At 49.0% G+C, this 15,426-nt stretch overlaps 2 protein-coding genes across 2 annotated transcripts; both read right to left on the minus strand.

Annotated features, from left to right (window-relative positions):
• Positions 1–2,443: 2,443 nt before the first annotated feature.
• Positions 2,444–3,525, minus strand: LOC149125918 (olfactory receptor 2T1-like). The gene has a single exon (XM_089334624.1). The coding sequence runs from the start codon at positions 3,398–3,400 to the stop codon at positions 2,444–2,446; it is 957 nt and encodes a 318-aa protein (XP_089190750.1). The 5' UTR covers positions 3,401–3,525.
• Positions 3,526–14,114: 10,589 nt separating this feature from the next.
• LOC127485912 (olfactory receptor 2T6) lies at positions 14,115–15,100 on the minus strand. Its single transcript, XM_070075734.2, has one exon. It carries the CDS (start codon positions 15,098–15,100, stop codon positions 14,141–14,143), a length of 960 nt encoding a protein of 319 aa, XP_069931835.1. The 3' UTR covers positions 14,115–14,140.
• Positions 15,101–15,426: the final 326 nt, after the last annotated feature.

A 15,426-nucleotide genomic window follows, 5' to 3' on the forward strand; every position in this document is an offset into this window, starting at 1 on the left:
TGGCAGGGGGAACCGCCCTTCCACGGAGGTGGAAGGGACGGTAGCCAACCTGGGAAGAACCAGCAGCAAACCCGGGGAGGGCCGAGCAGACGAAAGAACAACACAGGGTCCTGTGTCGTTCCTCCACGAAGACGGGGAGCGACAGAATGCCACAGCAAATGTAGCCATACTCTTTCTTTCTTTCTTTCTTTCTTTCTTTCTTTCTTTCTTTCTTTCTTTCTTTCTTTCTTTCTTTCTTCCTTCCTTCCTTCCTTCCTTCCTTCCTTCCTTCCTTCCCTCCCTCCCTCCCTCCCTCCCTCCCTCCCTCCCTCCCTTCTTTCTTTCTTTCTTTCTTTCTTTCTTTCTTTCTTTCTTTCTTTCTTTCTTTCTTTCTTTTTAAGATTTATGTATTTCTTTGAAAGGCAGAGTTACAGCGAAGCTGAGCCAATTCAAAGCCAGGATCCAGGAGCTTCTTCCAGGTCTCCCATGTGTGTGCAGGGTCACAAGGACTTGGGCCAACTTCTGCTGCTTTCCCAGGCCACAGCAGTGAGCTGGATGGGAAGTGGAGCAGCCAGTCCTTGAACCAGTGCCCATATGGGATGCCAGGACCACAGGCAGCAGCTTTACCAGCTGCGCTAGAGCGCTGGCCCCCATAAACCTATTTCCAATGTTCTGCTATGTTGTTGTATGTGTTGTATATTTCACAATAAATTATGAACTACAGGTTTTTTATTGAAGTAAAGTCTACATAAAAAAAGTACTACATATCCAAAAACCTTGAATTTCATGAGTTTTCTCAAGCTCAGCACTGGGTGTGCAATCAGCATTCACATCAGGAAAGAGAAAACTGAGAGCTCCTGAAACCTGCTCACACATCCTCCAGCCGCCGGCCCCCCCAGGCACAGGGTAGCTCTGTTGGATCTGCACTGTTTTCTCAGTGCAGCAGTGGGTTGTGGTCAATCCATGTTGTTGCCAGTAGCATCAGAAATCCAGCTTTTCTGAGATCATACAGCACAGCTCAGGGACTCCCTTCACCATCAGCACATTTGTGCATTTCACCTGCCACCACACCTATTTTGGTTGACATTATACATGGATGGTCTTGCCCAAGGATGACTTGCAGGGCTCTGGATACAGAGATGCCCAGCTGTGGTCACTGCTGCAACACTCAGTGTGTGGGGGATTTATGTGTTTTTTATCTGCTTTCTTTCCTCACTGGAATGCAAATTGTTTGAGTGCAAGGGCATTGTCAGTCTTGCTCACAGGTATGAAGAATTGGTGTACACACCAGTGAGTGCATGAATGAGGATGCTGAAGGGCAAAGGGTCCAATCAACTGTGTCCTCGAAACCATGCAGTCTGGTGCACTCACTCACAAATGTGCTGCTAGTGAAGTCATCAGGGCACTACTTCACATTGCTGGCCTCTGGAAGTCCTCGCATCTCTGAAGCCCACTGCCCTCACCCCTGAACTGGAACTCACGATGAGTGGAGACTGTGGGAGGATGAACAGGCACTACCAAGGCTTTGAGAGATTGATTAGTCTACTTATGTCATGACCATGGTTGTGTCTGGTGCCTGCATGAGCTCCTCACATATCAATCAAGAAGACCGACATGGTCTGTTCCTTCTTGTCCCCTATCAGTTCATGGACTGACAGCGGCATCCCCTGGCCAGTGCAGCCTCCGTTTTGAAGGCATTGGACATGTTTGAAAAGCATTTCACTGTTCCCACCCTAAGGCCTTGCAGGTTTCTCCAAAGAGCTAGAAACACCTGCTCACCCCCGCCATGGCATACCACACTCTCACATTGGTTTCTCTTGGCCATGCTCCTTGCTCTCATACATCATTTTTTACTTATCTGACAAATAGTTTTCACTCACACATTGCAAACAAAACTCAGATGCCCTTTTTGACTGAAAGCAACAAGCACAGAATGGTTTTACTGACTCCGATGGCTGTTTGAGAGAACTGTGCCTAGTGACTCTGCGCCTACCACGCTGGCAGAGCATGGGAAGCAACACAACCCTCTCCCATTGAGGTTGGGCCAAAGACGGAAACAGTGGTCTTCGCTTGACCACAGAGGAGGAGCCAGGCTTCTGGAGTAGTGACCCAAGTCCCCACACAGCTATCCTCCCTCCTGCACGTCTTGATGCCGTCCATGCCACTGAAACTTCCGTGAGACTTCCTGTCCTCCAGGAGGTAGAGTTCTAGAACAAAACTTTCTAATCCTTTTTTTTTTTCTGGAAATCAGCAGGCATTCATTTTGGAGATGTATGAATGAGGCAATGAAAGGAAAGGGATAAGAAACAAAGTAGAGAGGGAGAGATGTCACGAGGACAGTTTTTTTAGTGTTAACTTTTACCCCGTCCCTTGTTGAACTCTTCCTTCCTGTTTCCACGTTTGATGCTAGTGTGGTTGCTGGGACAGTGGTCCTAGTTGCTGTCTGCATGGGCAGGGGTGGGCATCAGAAGTTGCCTCCTGCCACTCTTTGAGAGCCTTTGATTCTACCCAGTGCCCGCTGCAGGGCTCCCATCACGTCCTTGTTCCGCAGGCTGTAGATGAGGGGGTTCAGCAGCGGGGTGAGGATGGTGTAGAAGGCAGACAGCACCTTGTCCTGGGCCGGGGTGTGGTAAGAACGAGGCAGCATGTAGGTGTACATGGCGGCCCCGTAGAACAGTGTGACCACCATCATGTGGGACGAACAGGTGGCAAACGCCTTCTTCCTCCCCTCTACCGAGCTCATGCGGTGTACCGTAGTCAGTATGCGGGCATAGGAAGCAATCACCACAGAGAACGGGATCAGCAGCATCAAAACGCAGCAGGCGTACATGACGGTTTCATAGAGGGCTGTGTCTGCGCATACCAGCTTCAGGACTGCAGGCGCCTCACAGAAGAAATGATTGATCTCCCGGGATCTGCAGAAGGGAAAGCTCATGGTGATAGGCGTGAGGAGGAAGCCATCCAGGGAGCCCCCAAACCAGGAGCCCGCTATGATCATCCAGCAGACCCGGCGGCTCAGGAGGACAGGGTATCTCAGCGGGTTGCAGATGGCGACATAGCGGTCATAGGCCATGAGCCCCAGGAGGAAGAACTCGGCCCCGACAAGGGTGAGGTAGAGGAAGTGCTGGGCTGTGCACCCCACAAAGGAGATGGCCCTCTGGCCACGCAGGTGGTCTACCAGCATCTTTGGCACAATAGTGGAGATGTACATCATGTCAATGAAGGACAGGTGGCTGAGCAGGAAGTACATGGGGGTGTGGAGGCGGGGGTCAGTGTGGATCAGGAGGATCATGATCCCATTGGCTGTCAGTGCGGAGAGGAAAATGATGGAGATGATGGTGAAGAGCAGGCCTGAGGTTTCCTCACTGCCGAATAGCCCCACAAAGGTGAAGTCTGTGGAAGTCATGTTGGACCCGTCCATGACTCACAGCGGTGCTGAGGGAGTCCAGAATTTTCCAAATGACATAGTAGCATTCCAGGGAATCAGAATGACAACACAGAGATTAATGTCAGGCAGCAAACTTCTAAAAGTTAAAAGAGAACATTTAAAAATATTTTCTTGGTACATGGGACCTGATACCTAGCAACTAGTCTATGCCACATTTTTTTAGTAAATAGGCCATTATTAGCTGATACTTCTTTCCACACATTGGACAAGATGTCAGCTGCTGTGCTACAATGATGCTTGTGACAACACCTGAGCAAGTGCACACGGGAGTCGGTGGTTTGTCAGTGTGTATGTGCATGTGTGTGCTACCTTAAATGCATACATGCGTACACATGCATGTGCCACATTGGATGCATCTGCATGCATTTCTTTGTGTCAGCATCACCATCACCTTCAAAGCTCCCTTAATTTTGACTGTGGGCAGTCTCTCTGCCATGAGCCCAGTGCATGAGTAACCTTCCCCTTGGGCCTTGAGTTGCTGTCTCTATCACAAGATTTTGCTTGGTGTTAGTTCATCTCTATTGCAGACAGAATGGATGGCATGAAATGAGCTGAGCAATGGAGGCTACTCTTACAAATTCATCTATACGAGGCATTCACAGTTCTAGAATTTATGATGTTTATTTTTATTCATTTGAAAGGCAGAGAGAAAGATGGATGAGAGAGAGAAGACACACCCATCTGCCAGTTCACTCCTGTAATGGCCAAAATGGCTAGGACCTGGCCAGGCTGAAGCCAGGGACAAAGAATCAGTCCAAGTCTCTCTTATATGAGGAAGAACCTAATTACCTGAGTCATCACTTCCACCTCCCAGTGTCTACATTAGCAGGAAGCTGGAGGTGGAACTTGAACTTAGACGCTCTGATAGAGGATGCAGGGTGAAGCTTCTGGCGTCTCAACCACTAGACCAAATACCCACCCCATCCAAGAATTTACTTTATTTTTAATAAGGAAAGTTCAATTTTAGGATATAGAGAGTTAGCATTAGAATTATGATTAGCATTGCAGTTAGCATGATTAGCAATTGGAATACAGAGGAAATCGAGAGGTATACACATGTTGAGCTGTAACCCACCTGTCAGTTTTGGAAATTGGTGCTTCATGATTAAGAAAAGAGGAGTGACTGTGGTTCATGTAACTTAAAGTCATGGTAAAGAAAAAAAATATCCATAGGAAACTTTCTGAAAGTAAAGGATGATGTCTTATATGTTTAGATACTAAATGTGCTCACTAGGAAATATTTAATTATGTTGGGAGCTAAACTGATCAAACAAATCTAATGATCCTCTTATGTATTTGAAAAATGTGGGCATTATTTAGAATAATGGTTTTAACATTGCACAAAGCTTGCAGGAAAGGAATTTACAGGGAAGCTGGGACGTGGGTACTCGCATGCTGCAGAACTGGCAGTGATGTGTCTGTGCTGTGTGGCCCATGAGCAGGAGCAGGGTTTGGACCAGGCAGGATCAGTCCATCCTGTGCACCTTGCACAGCCCAGGCCTCCATGGTGGCTTCCACACAAATGCACCTGCCATGGGATTGTGGCCAGCTTTCAGCTCCATGCAGTCTTCAGTGAGATTACTGGACGTTAGTCCTGACGGGGAGTGGATCCCATAAGCTATAATCATCAGGGCTATGGAATTTTGGAGTGTAAACTGTCTTCTTGATTTCTTTTTTCCCTAGCTCTGAATGTTTTGTGCTAGGTTTCATGGATTTTCTTGACAACAATTCTATCATCATTTACAATGTGCCTTGTTTCCTTACCCTTGTGAGTTTTCATTCATGGATTGCAGTAAGACCTATGGGGAAACCCACCCAGCTGCAGCGATCCTACTGCTTGCCCCTTCCTGCATTCCAGGTTCAACTTTGATCATCTCTCAAGAGTCCAGACATGGACTGTCTCACACCACCAGAGTCTTCTCTGCTCTTGGCCCATGCTCAAGCCCTGGTCTTCCTCTGCTTGCCTTTTCTGTGGCCAGTGTCAACACTGGCGCTAATCCAGAGGACTCCTCTGCCTTGCAGTTTGCCTGCCTTGAAATGATCAGTGACACCTACTGCGGGCTCCCTGGCTGTGGAGTGGTGCGGTGAGAGGGCCTGCAGTGCTGAGTCTCCCCTGGGTGCACATTGCTCACCTTGCTCTGGTTTAGTCCACGTGAAAACAGCCAGGGAATGTTCCAAACAATTCTGTGCCTGTATTCAAGAAGCTGCTTCTGAAACGCTATGATAGGCGCACAGTGAAATAAATGTAGAATCAGATGAACCGAGTTCTCCTGGTTGTGACGGTGATCAATTCTTTAGCACTGGACTCCCTGCAGACTCTCTGAGCCTCAGCATCTGTTTCTGTTAGGTTGAGACAATAACACATTCAGAGCTGAGCTAAGGATTAAATAAGAAATGTGTAGTACAGGTGAAATATTTGTTTCATATTATACATATTTATAATACAAAGTAAAATGGTGGTGTTATATAATCACATGTAAATTATCTCAAAACTATTGGTAAATGTGTGAGAATTCCCAGCCTTTCACTTAAGGAAGCCACACTTCTCCTGAAGTGTGTGGAGTTGAGATGTAAGTGTCTCCCGCTCAGCAGGCCTGTGAGCCCAGTGAAGCCCCATGAAGCTACAGCAGCTGGGCTCTGCACTTCCCTCCTTGACCTGCAGCAAATGGCATTTAGTGGAAATTCTCAGAAAAATGTCTGTCTTGCAACTAAACTTGTAGAAACTCCAAATGTCTCTGAGGAACACAGATTTGCTTGCTCTGCAAATGGTGAGGACATAGAAAAGAAAAGGCTATTGGGTAAAATAGCCATGGGTTTTAAAGCTAGCCTGCCTGCCTTCCTTCCTTCCTTCCTTCCTTCCTTTCAATTTATTTATTTGAAAGGCAGAGTTACAGAGAGGCAGAGACAGAGAGAGGTCTTCCATCTGCTGGTTCACTGCCCTGATAGCTACAATTGATGGAGCTGGGCCGACTGAAGCCAGGAGCCAGGAGTTTCTTCCAGGTCTCCCACACAGGTGCAGGAGCCATCTTCCACTGCTTTCCCAGGCCATAGCAGAGAGCTGGATAGGAAGTGGAGCAACAAGGACTCGAACCGGCACCCGTATGGGATGGCAGCACTGCAGGCAGTGGCTTTACCCACTATGCCACAGCGTCAGCCCCTAGAGCTGTCCTTCAGGCTTACTTAAATTGCTCATTGTTTCCTAAGACTGCGCGTCCACAGGAAGCAGCACATGGATACCACCCTGACCTGCACAACTTTCTCTCCTGTTCTGCCCAAGGAGCAGGTTGGGTTAGATCAGGATGGCGCCCATTTCTTCCTCCCACTCACTACAGTCTGAAGTCAGGACACTGTCCCTGCACAGGACGGTGATGATCCCTGACGCTGTCCCTAAATGAAGTGACAGGTGTGAGGGCAGCTGTCACCTGCCTCTGCGTGGCCCAGTGCTGCCTGCACTAGTAGCTGCTCATGCACCTTGCTCCTGGCCCTGCCCATCTGCTCAGGAGCAATTTTCTTCCCGTTAAACGTCCGACCCTCCGTGGGATGGATGAGACGGTACACTTGCTCCTCCTCTCCGTGCCACATTGTGCTGCCTCGTTCCTGTCTGCTTCTCCTGCAAATTTGTTGCTGAAATCCTGGAGCCCAAGTGTTCACACGGGTGAATCTTCACAGTGTCCATTGTAAAATGCCGCGTCATCATTTCTCAGGTTCCTGCAGATCCAGCTCTTCCATATGGAACACACTGGGGCCAGGCCCTCTCTGCTGTTACAACAGTCTGCGTGCTGCTGACTCCGAGCCCGCGGAGACTCACAGTGGAGTTTTTGCACGGGGATCTCAATCCAGCTCAGAACACACTAGTGTGACTCTGAAACTAGATACACAGTACGTGTTCCTGAGTCTTCTCTGGGTTGTCTTTATTCTGCTCAGTATTTCAACAATGGGCTCCTTAAGAATAGACTCAGATTGGAGGAAGAACCACAAAATTATCAGTTTCCTCAGTCTGGGGGTGACTTGGGGCCAGGTGTCACTGCCAGCCACACAACCCTCCTGCCTGTCACAAGAACATAAGGCACAGGCAGGCCTCAGGCGAGGGCCCCGCTGTTTCCGACACAGGTTTCTGCTGCATGTGAGTACCGGCAAAGCGCCCCTCAAGGGGTCGGTGTCCACACACCCTTCCATCGTGATGGGGCAGTGGCTTGCAGAGTGACTGCATCTCCAGGTGGAAGGCACAGGGCCCGGGCTCGTGTCCAGCCAGCTGCCAGGTCTCAGGCCAGCACTGTATCTGCCAAGCAGGCACCTCCACTTGGTCATCAGCGCCCTTCCCTGTGAAAGGAGGGCAGGGATACAAGCAGTGTGCCGGGTGGAGACCTGGGGATCCTGGGTGCAGGCTGTGCTTCAGAAGCCAAGCGCCAGCTGTGCCTTAGCCTCTCCATGCCCTCACCCACTCCTGCACAAGAATAACATGCCCTTAGATCAATCAGAAAATAACAGTAAACAGAAGCAAAGGGTTTGCTCTAATTCTACGCAGACAGGGAAGCCGGCCTTATAAAGGAAAGAAGGCTGCTTGCCGGGTGCCCTCGTGGTCCTCTCCCAGGCTGAGGCTCGCTGTGCCTGTGCCAGGCTCTGCAATGACCCTGTCGTCCTGCCGCCGACGTGCACCTGTGTCGTGCAGCCCAGCAGCTGCACACAACCCTGCTTCATTTCCCTGAGGCTCAGCCTGAGCGATTCTTGCTTGTGTCTTCTGCGAATGGCTTCCAGAAGCTTCATGGGAGATAGAATCTAAAGATATATTGATTAGGTGTAATTTTTTTAAAAGCAGATGTGTAGGAGAGATCTTCAAAAACTCATGAATGTGCATATAATGAAAAACCTAGGGGTGGACTTCACTTTTTTGAGCCAAAGTAAATTTACCTTGTGATTCTATTTTTCCACAAACCGTTTGCAGTATCCTAAGAGGGGATGTGAATTCACTCATATTGCTACGAAATGTTGAAGAAACTCAGTTATTTGCTCTCAAACAGATGTGCCAGGCGATGCTTCCTGGCACCAGGCCGGGAGCACAGCCCCATCCAGACTGCCACCTGAGGAACCCCATCTGGCTCTCCTTTCCGGGTTTGGAGTCTCAGAAAGGGAGCTGGTCTGATGGTGGCAGAAGCTGCTAGGGGAGTCGCTGACTTGCTTACTTTTAACCAAGAATTTCTCATCATTCAAACTAAACATCAAGCTATTTAACCCAATAGTTTAAAACCTTAAAATAATTTATTCGCTTTTCCTACATCACCTCGTATCCATCTTGTCATGAGTCTACCGCACAGCCTGAGTGCCTGCGGCTCCAGAATCAAAGTCCCACACGACCCCTAGCAGGTGTCCAAGAATGAAGCACACATTCCTAACGTCAAAACACATCTGAATGCCCAGAACGGCTCTTCTGTCACTTCCTGAGTGCCCACATCTGCAGGTGGCCCTTTGGACTGCAGTGCTTTGATTACAAAGAGATCACCAGGCATGGTTTAGGAAAACCACAGCTTACTGCAAACCCAGGAACTCGGTGCAAGCAGAGAAGGCGTGGAGAAACAACAGAGCTAAGAAGTGGAAGAGCTTTGCAGCAAGGGGAAATGGCGATGCTCAGTGAACTTACCTCCTCCTCCGCTTCATACAGAGATGGAAATGCCAACACAACCCCCAGCCGTGGCCGTCCAGGAGAGCCCTCAGGGAGTGGTCACTCTGCATGCACAGGTGTTGTCCACAGTGGCCTCTGAGGACCCAGTCCTTTGGACCCTGCTGCTTGACACAGCTGAGCTATCAACTGAGGGTGGAGTCGGCACAGAGACAGACAGCGGGTTACTGGGAGCTGTTCTGTGATGTGCTTGCAGAAGGTAGAATCGTTACAACAAACTAACAAACACTGTCCCAGCTATCCCGGAACCACTGTGCATTACACAACCCATCACACAACCCTCCTAGAAAGAAACGTGTGATGACACCCACCTGCCATCTTGCTGGGAAATACTCAGCAAAGAGGGACAAGCAGATGTGAAAAAGGAAAAGGCAGGCAGCAGGGTCCCTGGCACAGCAGGGAGTGCACAGAGCCAGAACAGCCAGATGTAAATAGTTTACTGGGAGCTGCGCAACACTGCTGAAAAGAGCAAGCCCCCTCCCCCAAGGGTCTCGGGAGACTTCCATGAGGCAGACGGGCCACAGCTAATGAGCAGGTGATGGGTGCAAGAGAGCGCCTGACACCACAGGAGCACCCTGCTGTCCCCGGTGCTCCGTAAGAGACCTCGGCCAGCACAGCTTCCTTGGGGAAATGTGGGGACAAAGACAGGCATGCAGGGGCAGCAGGAAGTAGCTCCTTTCTGCCGCGCTGTCCTGCCATGACGGTGGTTTAACCGGATCATTTTGCCTGGCTATTCAGGCAACGCTTATCCCCTGGAAAAAGATGTGAAAGCTTACAAATGCTTCCCTCCCTATAAACCCAGGGAAAGTCATCAAAAGCCTCATACGGCATCTACCTTTGCAAAACTGCTTTCCACTGTGTGTGCAGGTGTGTGACGTGCTGGTGTGCTTACACACACATACACATACAACCAAAGAGACTTCACAAAGTGTGTAGGAAATGGACTTAAAAGATAAACTTAGTTTGGCCTAACAAGTTTCTGAAATGCACACATACCTACGTCCATTCTGTGCATTCTCCATGCATTTTCTGGAATCCCTTCGTGGCTTTTCTTGGATTAGCACCAGCCATGTCACTCGCTGCGATGTGACTGACAGCCTCACAGAGCCGCTCTTCTCATCGAGGCCTGTACCCAGCCCTGTGGGCCAGTCAGGGACTGCTAACTTTCTCCCTGAGATTTGTGATCTGGGGGTGGGTGCTGGCTTAGCAGTTAGGATGTCATGTGGGAGGTCCATATTCCATAACCAAGCTCCTGGGTTCCAGGCTTGGCTCTGCTGCTGATCTCAGCTTTCTGCTAAGGCGCATACTGAGAAGCACCCATGATGACTAGAGCTTTGGTCCCTGCTGCCCATGTGGGAGTCCAGCATGGAGTTCCTGGCCCCTGGCTTCAGTCTGCCCTAGCCTTGTCTGTTGTGAACATTTTGGGGAGTGAATCACCAGGTGGAAGATCTCTTTTTGTCTCTCTTTCTCTCTGTCTCTCTGCCTCACTTATATGTGTGTGTGTGTATATATATATAAATTATTATAAAGGTTATGATTTGTATGTAGTAGATAGATACGCATGTGTGTGGCATGTAGATATGTATTCATGTATGCATGAGGTGTGTACATGTGTGAGTGGTATATAGAAATGTGTTGTGGTTTAAATATTCATATGTGTGTGTGGTGTAAATGTATATGGTGTGCACATGCATGCTCTGGGTACCTCTCACTTTACTTTTGTTTATAATTAAATTTACCCCAAATGTTTATTTATTATTGCTTCTGGATTTTTAAAATATTTATCAGTGTTTATTTATGGCAAATTTGAAGGCTTCTGATTTTTATATACTAATTTACTTTTTAATTTTACTGATCTACAACCTCTAATTAGTAAGTAATTACTATTTAGAATAATAACGTTGCCTTTGCTTACATAGTTATTGAATGCACAAACATAAATATTTCCATTTTTTTAAAAAATTTTGAAGTTTTCATAATATGCATTATGTTGTCTAAAATTTTCAAAGCTGTGCCAGCCACCATGCATGGGAATGGGACGTCGTGCCCTGCTTGTGGCTTCAGCAGTGTCACACAAATGGCTTCATCACTGCACGGGGATCCAGCCCAGGTTTGAGACTTGCCAGGTCTTCTGTGGACACAGACCTCACTTTTCAGCAGCTGGTTTCCACCAGAGGAAGCCACAGTCCCGAGATGTGCTCTGTGGGCTCTGGGCACTGATATTCAGCTTTTCCTGCAGACACAGCCAAGGCCGCTCAGCTTCAAATTCTGTCAAAGGCCACGTCTGTCTGGGAGCTTAAAGTGAGGCTTTCAGTGCTGGGTGAGAGGGGTGATGTTTCCTGCTATCCTTGCACAGCTTTGATGATCTGAACTACATGACATTTTAGGGCATTCTTGGGGAATGGTACTTGCTATGATAGATAACAACCTTCTAAGAAAAAAATATGGAAGAAAGTATTCCACTCACTCTTGTTTATTAATTTATTTGAAAGGCACAATGACAGACAGAGATTCCATTTGCTTACTCATTCCTCAAATACCTGCACCAGCTAGGGATGGGCCAGGCTGAAGCCAGGAGCCAGGAACTCCACCTGGCCTCCCATATGGCTATCAGGAGCCCAAGTCCTTGGACCAGCATGCGCTGCCTCACAGGGTGCATTAGCAGGGAGCTGGATCCAGAGTATAGCGTGGTCAAGAGTGGCACTGGCCCTGAATGGCATGCTTCATCCCCTGCTCTCAGTCTGCTAAGGCTTCACCCTGCAGTGCAGCCTCATCTCCAAAGGCTGTGTCCTCTTGGGGAGAGGGAAGTCAGAGTGCAGGAAAGAGAGTACTGTCTCTCCTGAACACACAGGTGGTGCAGACAGGTATCTCCTGTGCACGGAAGGGAGAGGAACATGTGATGACAAGGAAGTTCTGCAATATCCCCTGTGTGAGACTAAAACCACCTGATCCATGGTCTACAAAACACATGGGATTAACGGCCACCTGACCCTCATCTACAACATATGTGAGACTGACGGCCCCCTGACCCATGATCTACAACATGTGTCACCACCTGACCTTCATCTACAACACACAGAAGACTGATGGCAACCTGACCCTCATCTATAACATGCATGAGGCTGACGACCACCTGACCCTCATCTTCTACAACACACAAGACTGACAAACACCTAACCCATGATCTACAACACACGTGAGACTGACGACCTTCTGATCCACATCTACATGTGTGAAATTGATGACCACCTGACCCTTTTCTTCTACAACACACATGAGACTGATGACCACCTGACCCATGATCTACAACACATGTGAGACTGACAACCACTTGATCCTTGATTTGTAACATGTGTGAGACTGATGACCACCTGAACCATGACCTACAACACGTGTGAGACTGACAACCACTGGTATGCAAGAATTATGCACACCAGCCTCACCTCCTCTCCCATCCCCAAATACACATCACCAAAGCTCTATACCAAGCCAATTAAACCAACAGTTACACTGCATGCCTGCCTCCTCCTTACTTCTGCCTGGTGACGGTTTCTTGTGGCTTATTGACTGAAATACAGCATCAGAAGTTTTCCTGGTCTCTAGGAAGATGTTGTGAACAACATTATGTTTTAGTACAGATTCAGGTTTAACTCACCAGATCATACAAAGTTCCTTCTTCCTCTCACTATCAGCATATTGCTTGTCATAACTGGTGAGTCACTTTGACACGTGACTGTTAATTAGGGTTGTGGTTCACATTAAGGTTCATATTTTTTGTTCCATGGGTCCGTGAGTCGTGGAAAAGGCTTCCCGTCCTGTGGCCTGCCACTTCTTGTTGTCTGTGGTTGGTCCCCTGCCCTGAATCCTCCATGTTCTGTTTGTCCATCCTTCTCTATCCCCTGACCTTAGCAACCCCGGGTCTGTTTACTGTCTCTTGGCCCCACATAAATGATACTCAGTCATTTCCAAAAGCATCCCAGGTCTAACCTCCAGATGGAAAGCTGGCATTTCTTCCCATTGTGTACTGTTTTCCAGTGCAAACCGGTGTTATAAATGCATGTTGTTCACTATTTCTTTGGGAGAAAAGTGTTGAGATCCACCCCCAGAGTGGCAAACCTTAGCAGACTAGACAAAACTGGATGGTAGCTATGAGGCACCCATTTCTCAACAGTGGTTGTTTGTCCCACAGAAAATACAACATAGTAGAACCCTGGTTTTGCATTTCTACAAAAACTCATGAGTCATTTTTCCCATGTGCAGATTTAGAAAATACTCTTTTTCCAGTTGCTAGTCAAAGAAAGGGTTATTTGGATTTTCTAAATCTGTTTCTTTATGTAAGTATTTCCTTTGAAGTCTTTCGTTTGTTTTTGTTTTTGTTTTATTATTCAAGAGGCATAGAGAGAGAGAACACTGATCTGCTGGTTCACCCCGCGGACGCCTACAACCTATCCCTGACTGAAGTCATGAGCCAAGGACTCCATCTGGGTCTATACCACATGGGTGGTAGGGATCTAAATGCTTGGGCCATCACTGCTGTCCCTCTGGACTGCATTAGCAGGAAGCTGGAGTCAGAAACCAGAGCCAGGTATTGAACATCGACATCCAAAATGGAACACGGGAATCCTAATCATTGTCTTAGCTGCTAAGCCAAATGCCCTTCCCCTGTTGAGGTTTAACAGTGCTTCAGATGTCAGAATCCCCAAATATTCCATCGGTTCCACAAACTGGCCATTTAAATCCTGTAGCCAAAGTCACCGGTCTTAAGAGGACATTGAAGACGGGCTGAGTATGAAACAGTAGCCAGGCATTTAGGGACAGTGGTAACCACGAAATGCGATCAGAGCTGAGATGAAAGAAGAATTGGAACCAGTGGAAACAAAGGAGGAACAAAGCCAAGTCGTGTGTGCAGGGCTCTGGCACTGCTTGAGTGTGGAAGCCAAAATGGAAGCATGGCTGAGCCTGCTTTGACACATCTGGTGTGGTAGCTGCCGCAGCACCAGTGGCACTGTACTAGAATGAGCTGTGGAACAGGTGCAGTTCTAGAATTCTTTCTTTGCAACACCACAGGCCCCTCGGTGTCTTGCCACAACCCTCTTGAAGGCCCCTGCCACGTCCCTGTTGCGCAGACTATAGATGAGTGGGTTTAACAGGGGGGTGAGGATGGTGTAGAAGGCGGAGAAGACCTTGTCCTGTGCTGGGGTGTGGTAAGATGGTGGCAGCATATACGTGTACAGGGCGGCCCCATAGAAGAGCGTCACCACCACCAGGTGTGAAGTGCAGGTGCCCAAGGCCTTCCTCTGGCCCTCCACGGAGCTGAGCCGGCGCACAGTGAGCAGGATCCGGGCATAGGATGCTACCACCACGGAGAAGGGGAGCAGCAGCATCGCGACGCAGCACACGTACATCACCATCTCATAGGCGGCTTTGTCCCCGCAGGCCAGCCTCAGCATGGTGGGCGCCTCACAGAAGAAGTGGTTGATCTTGTGCGAGGCACAGAAGGGGAGCCTCATGGTGAGGGGCGTGAGGAGGAAGCTGTCCAGAGCCCCACCAGACCATGAGCTGGCCAGGATGAGCCAGCAGACCCGGCGGCTCATGAGGACAGGGTATCTTAGTGGGTTGCAGATGGCCACGTAGCGGTCATAGGCCATGAGCCCCAGGAGGAAGAACTCGGCCCCCACGAAGCCCATGTACAAGAAGTACTGGGCCGTACAGGACACGAAGGAGATGGTGCCCCGGCCCAGAAGGTGGTCCACCAGCATCTTGGGCACGATGGTACAGATGTACATCATGTCAAGGACAGACAGGTGGCTGAGCAGGAAGTACATGGGGGTGTGGAGCTGGGGGTCCACGTGGATCAGGAAGACCATGACCCCATTGGCCAGCATGGCCGAGAAGAAGATGGCACAGATGATGCTGAACAGGAGCCCAGCGGCACTGCTGTGAGGGAAGAGGCCTGCCAGGGTGAAGTCCCCAGAGAGGGTCCTGTTGCTCTCATCCATGGCACTGAGGCTGAACTGGGGGCAGAAGAAGAGAAGCGTGGGGTTAAGGAGAACCGCGAAAGGCACAGGGGGCATTTAGGGGTTTGTGCAGGTGCAGGCGCTGTCACAGTGAAGTGCTCTGGTGGCTGGTGTTGGGCACTCTATGTGATGTGGGTGTGCATCTGGTTTCCTGCCCATTTCTTCTTCTGGAAGAGGAATTTGGCAGGTTTCCCTGGTGTGGTGGTGAGGATATTTGACAACTGATGCTCCAAGTAAGCTGCTTTAATGACTGTGGACCATCTGAGCCTGGGAAGGGATTCTTCACCTGGAGTGGACTCCATGTATTT

Source organism: Oryctolagus cuniculus, chromosome 6 (assembly GCF_051225735.1).
Source record: "Oryctolagus cuniculus isolate XC-2025 breed Fujian yellow rabbit chromosome 6, ASM5122573v1, whole genome shotgun sequence".
NCBI classification, from domain to species: Eukaryota; Metazoa; Chordata; class Mammalia; order Lagomorpha; family Leporidae; genus Oryctolagus; species Oryctolagus cuniculus.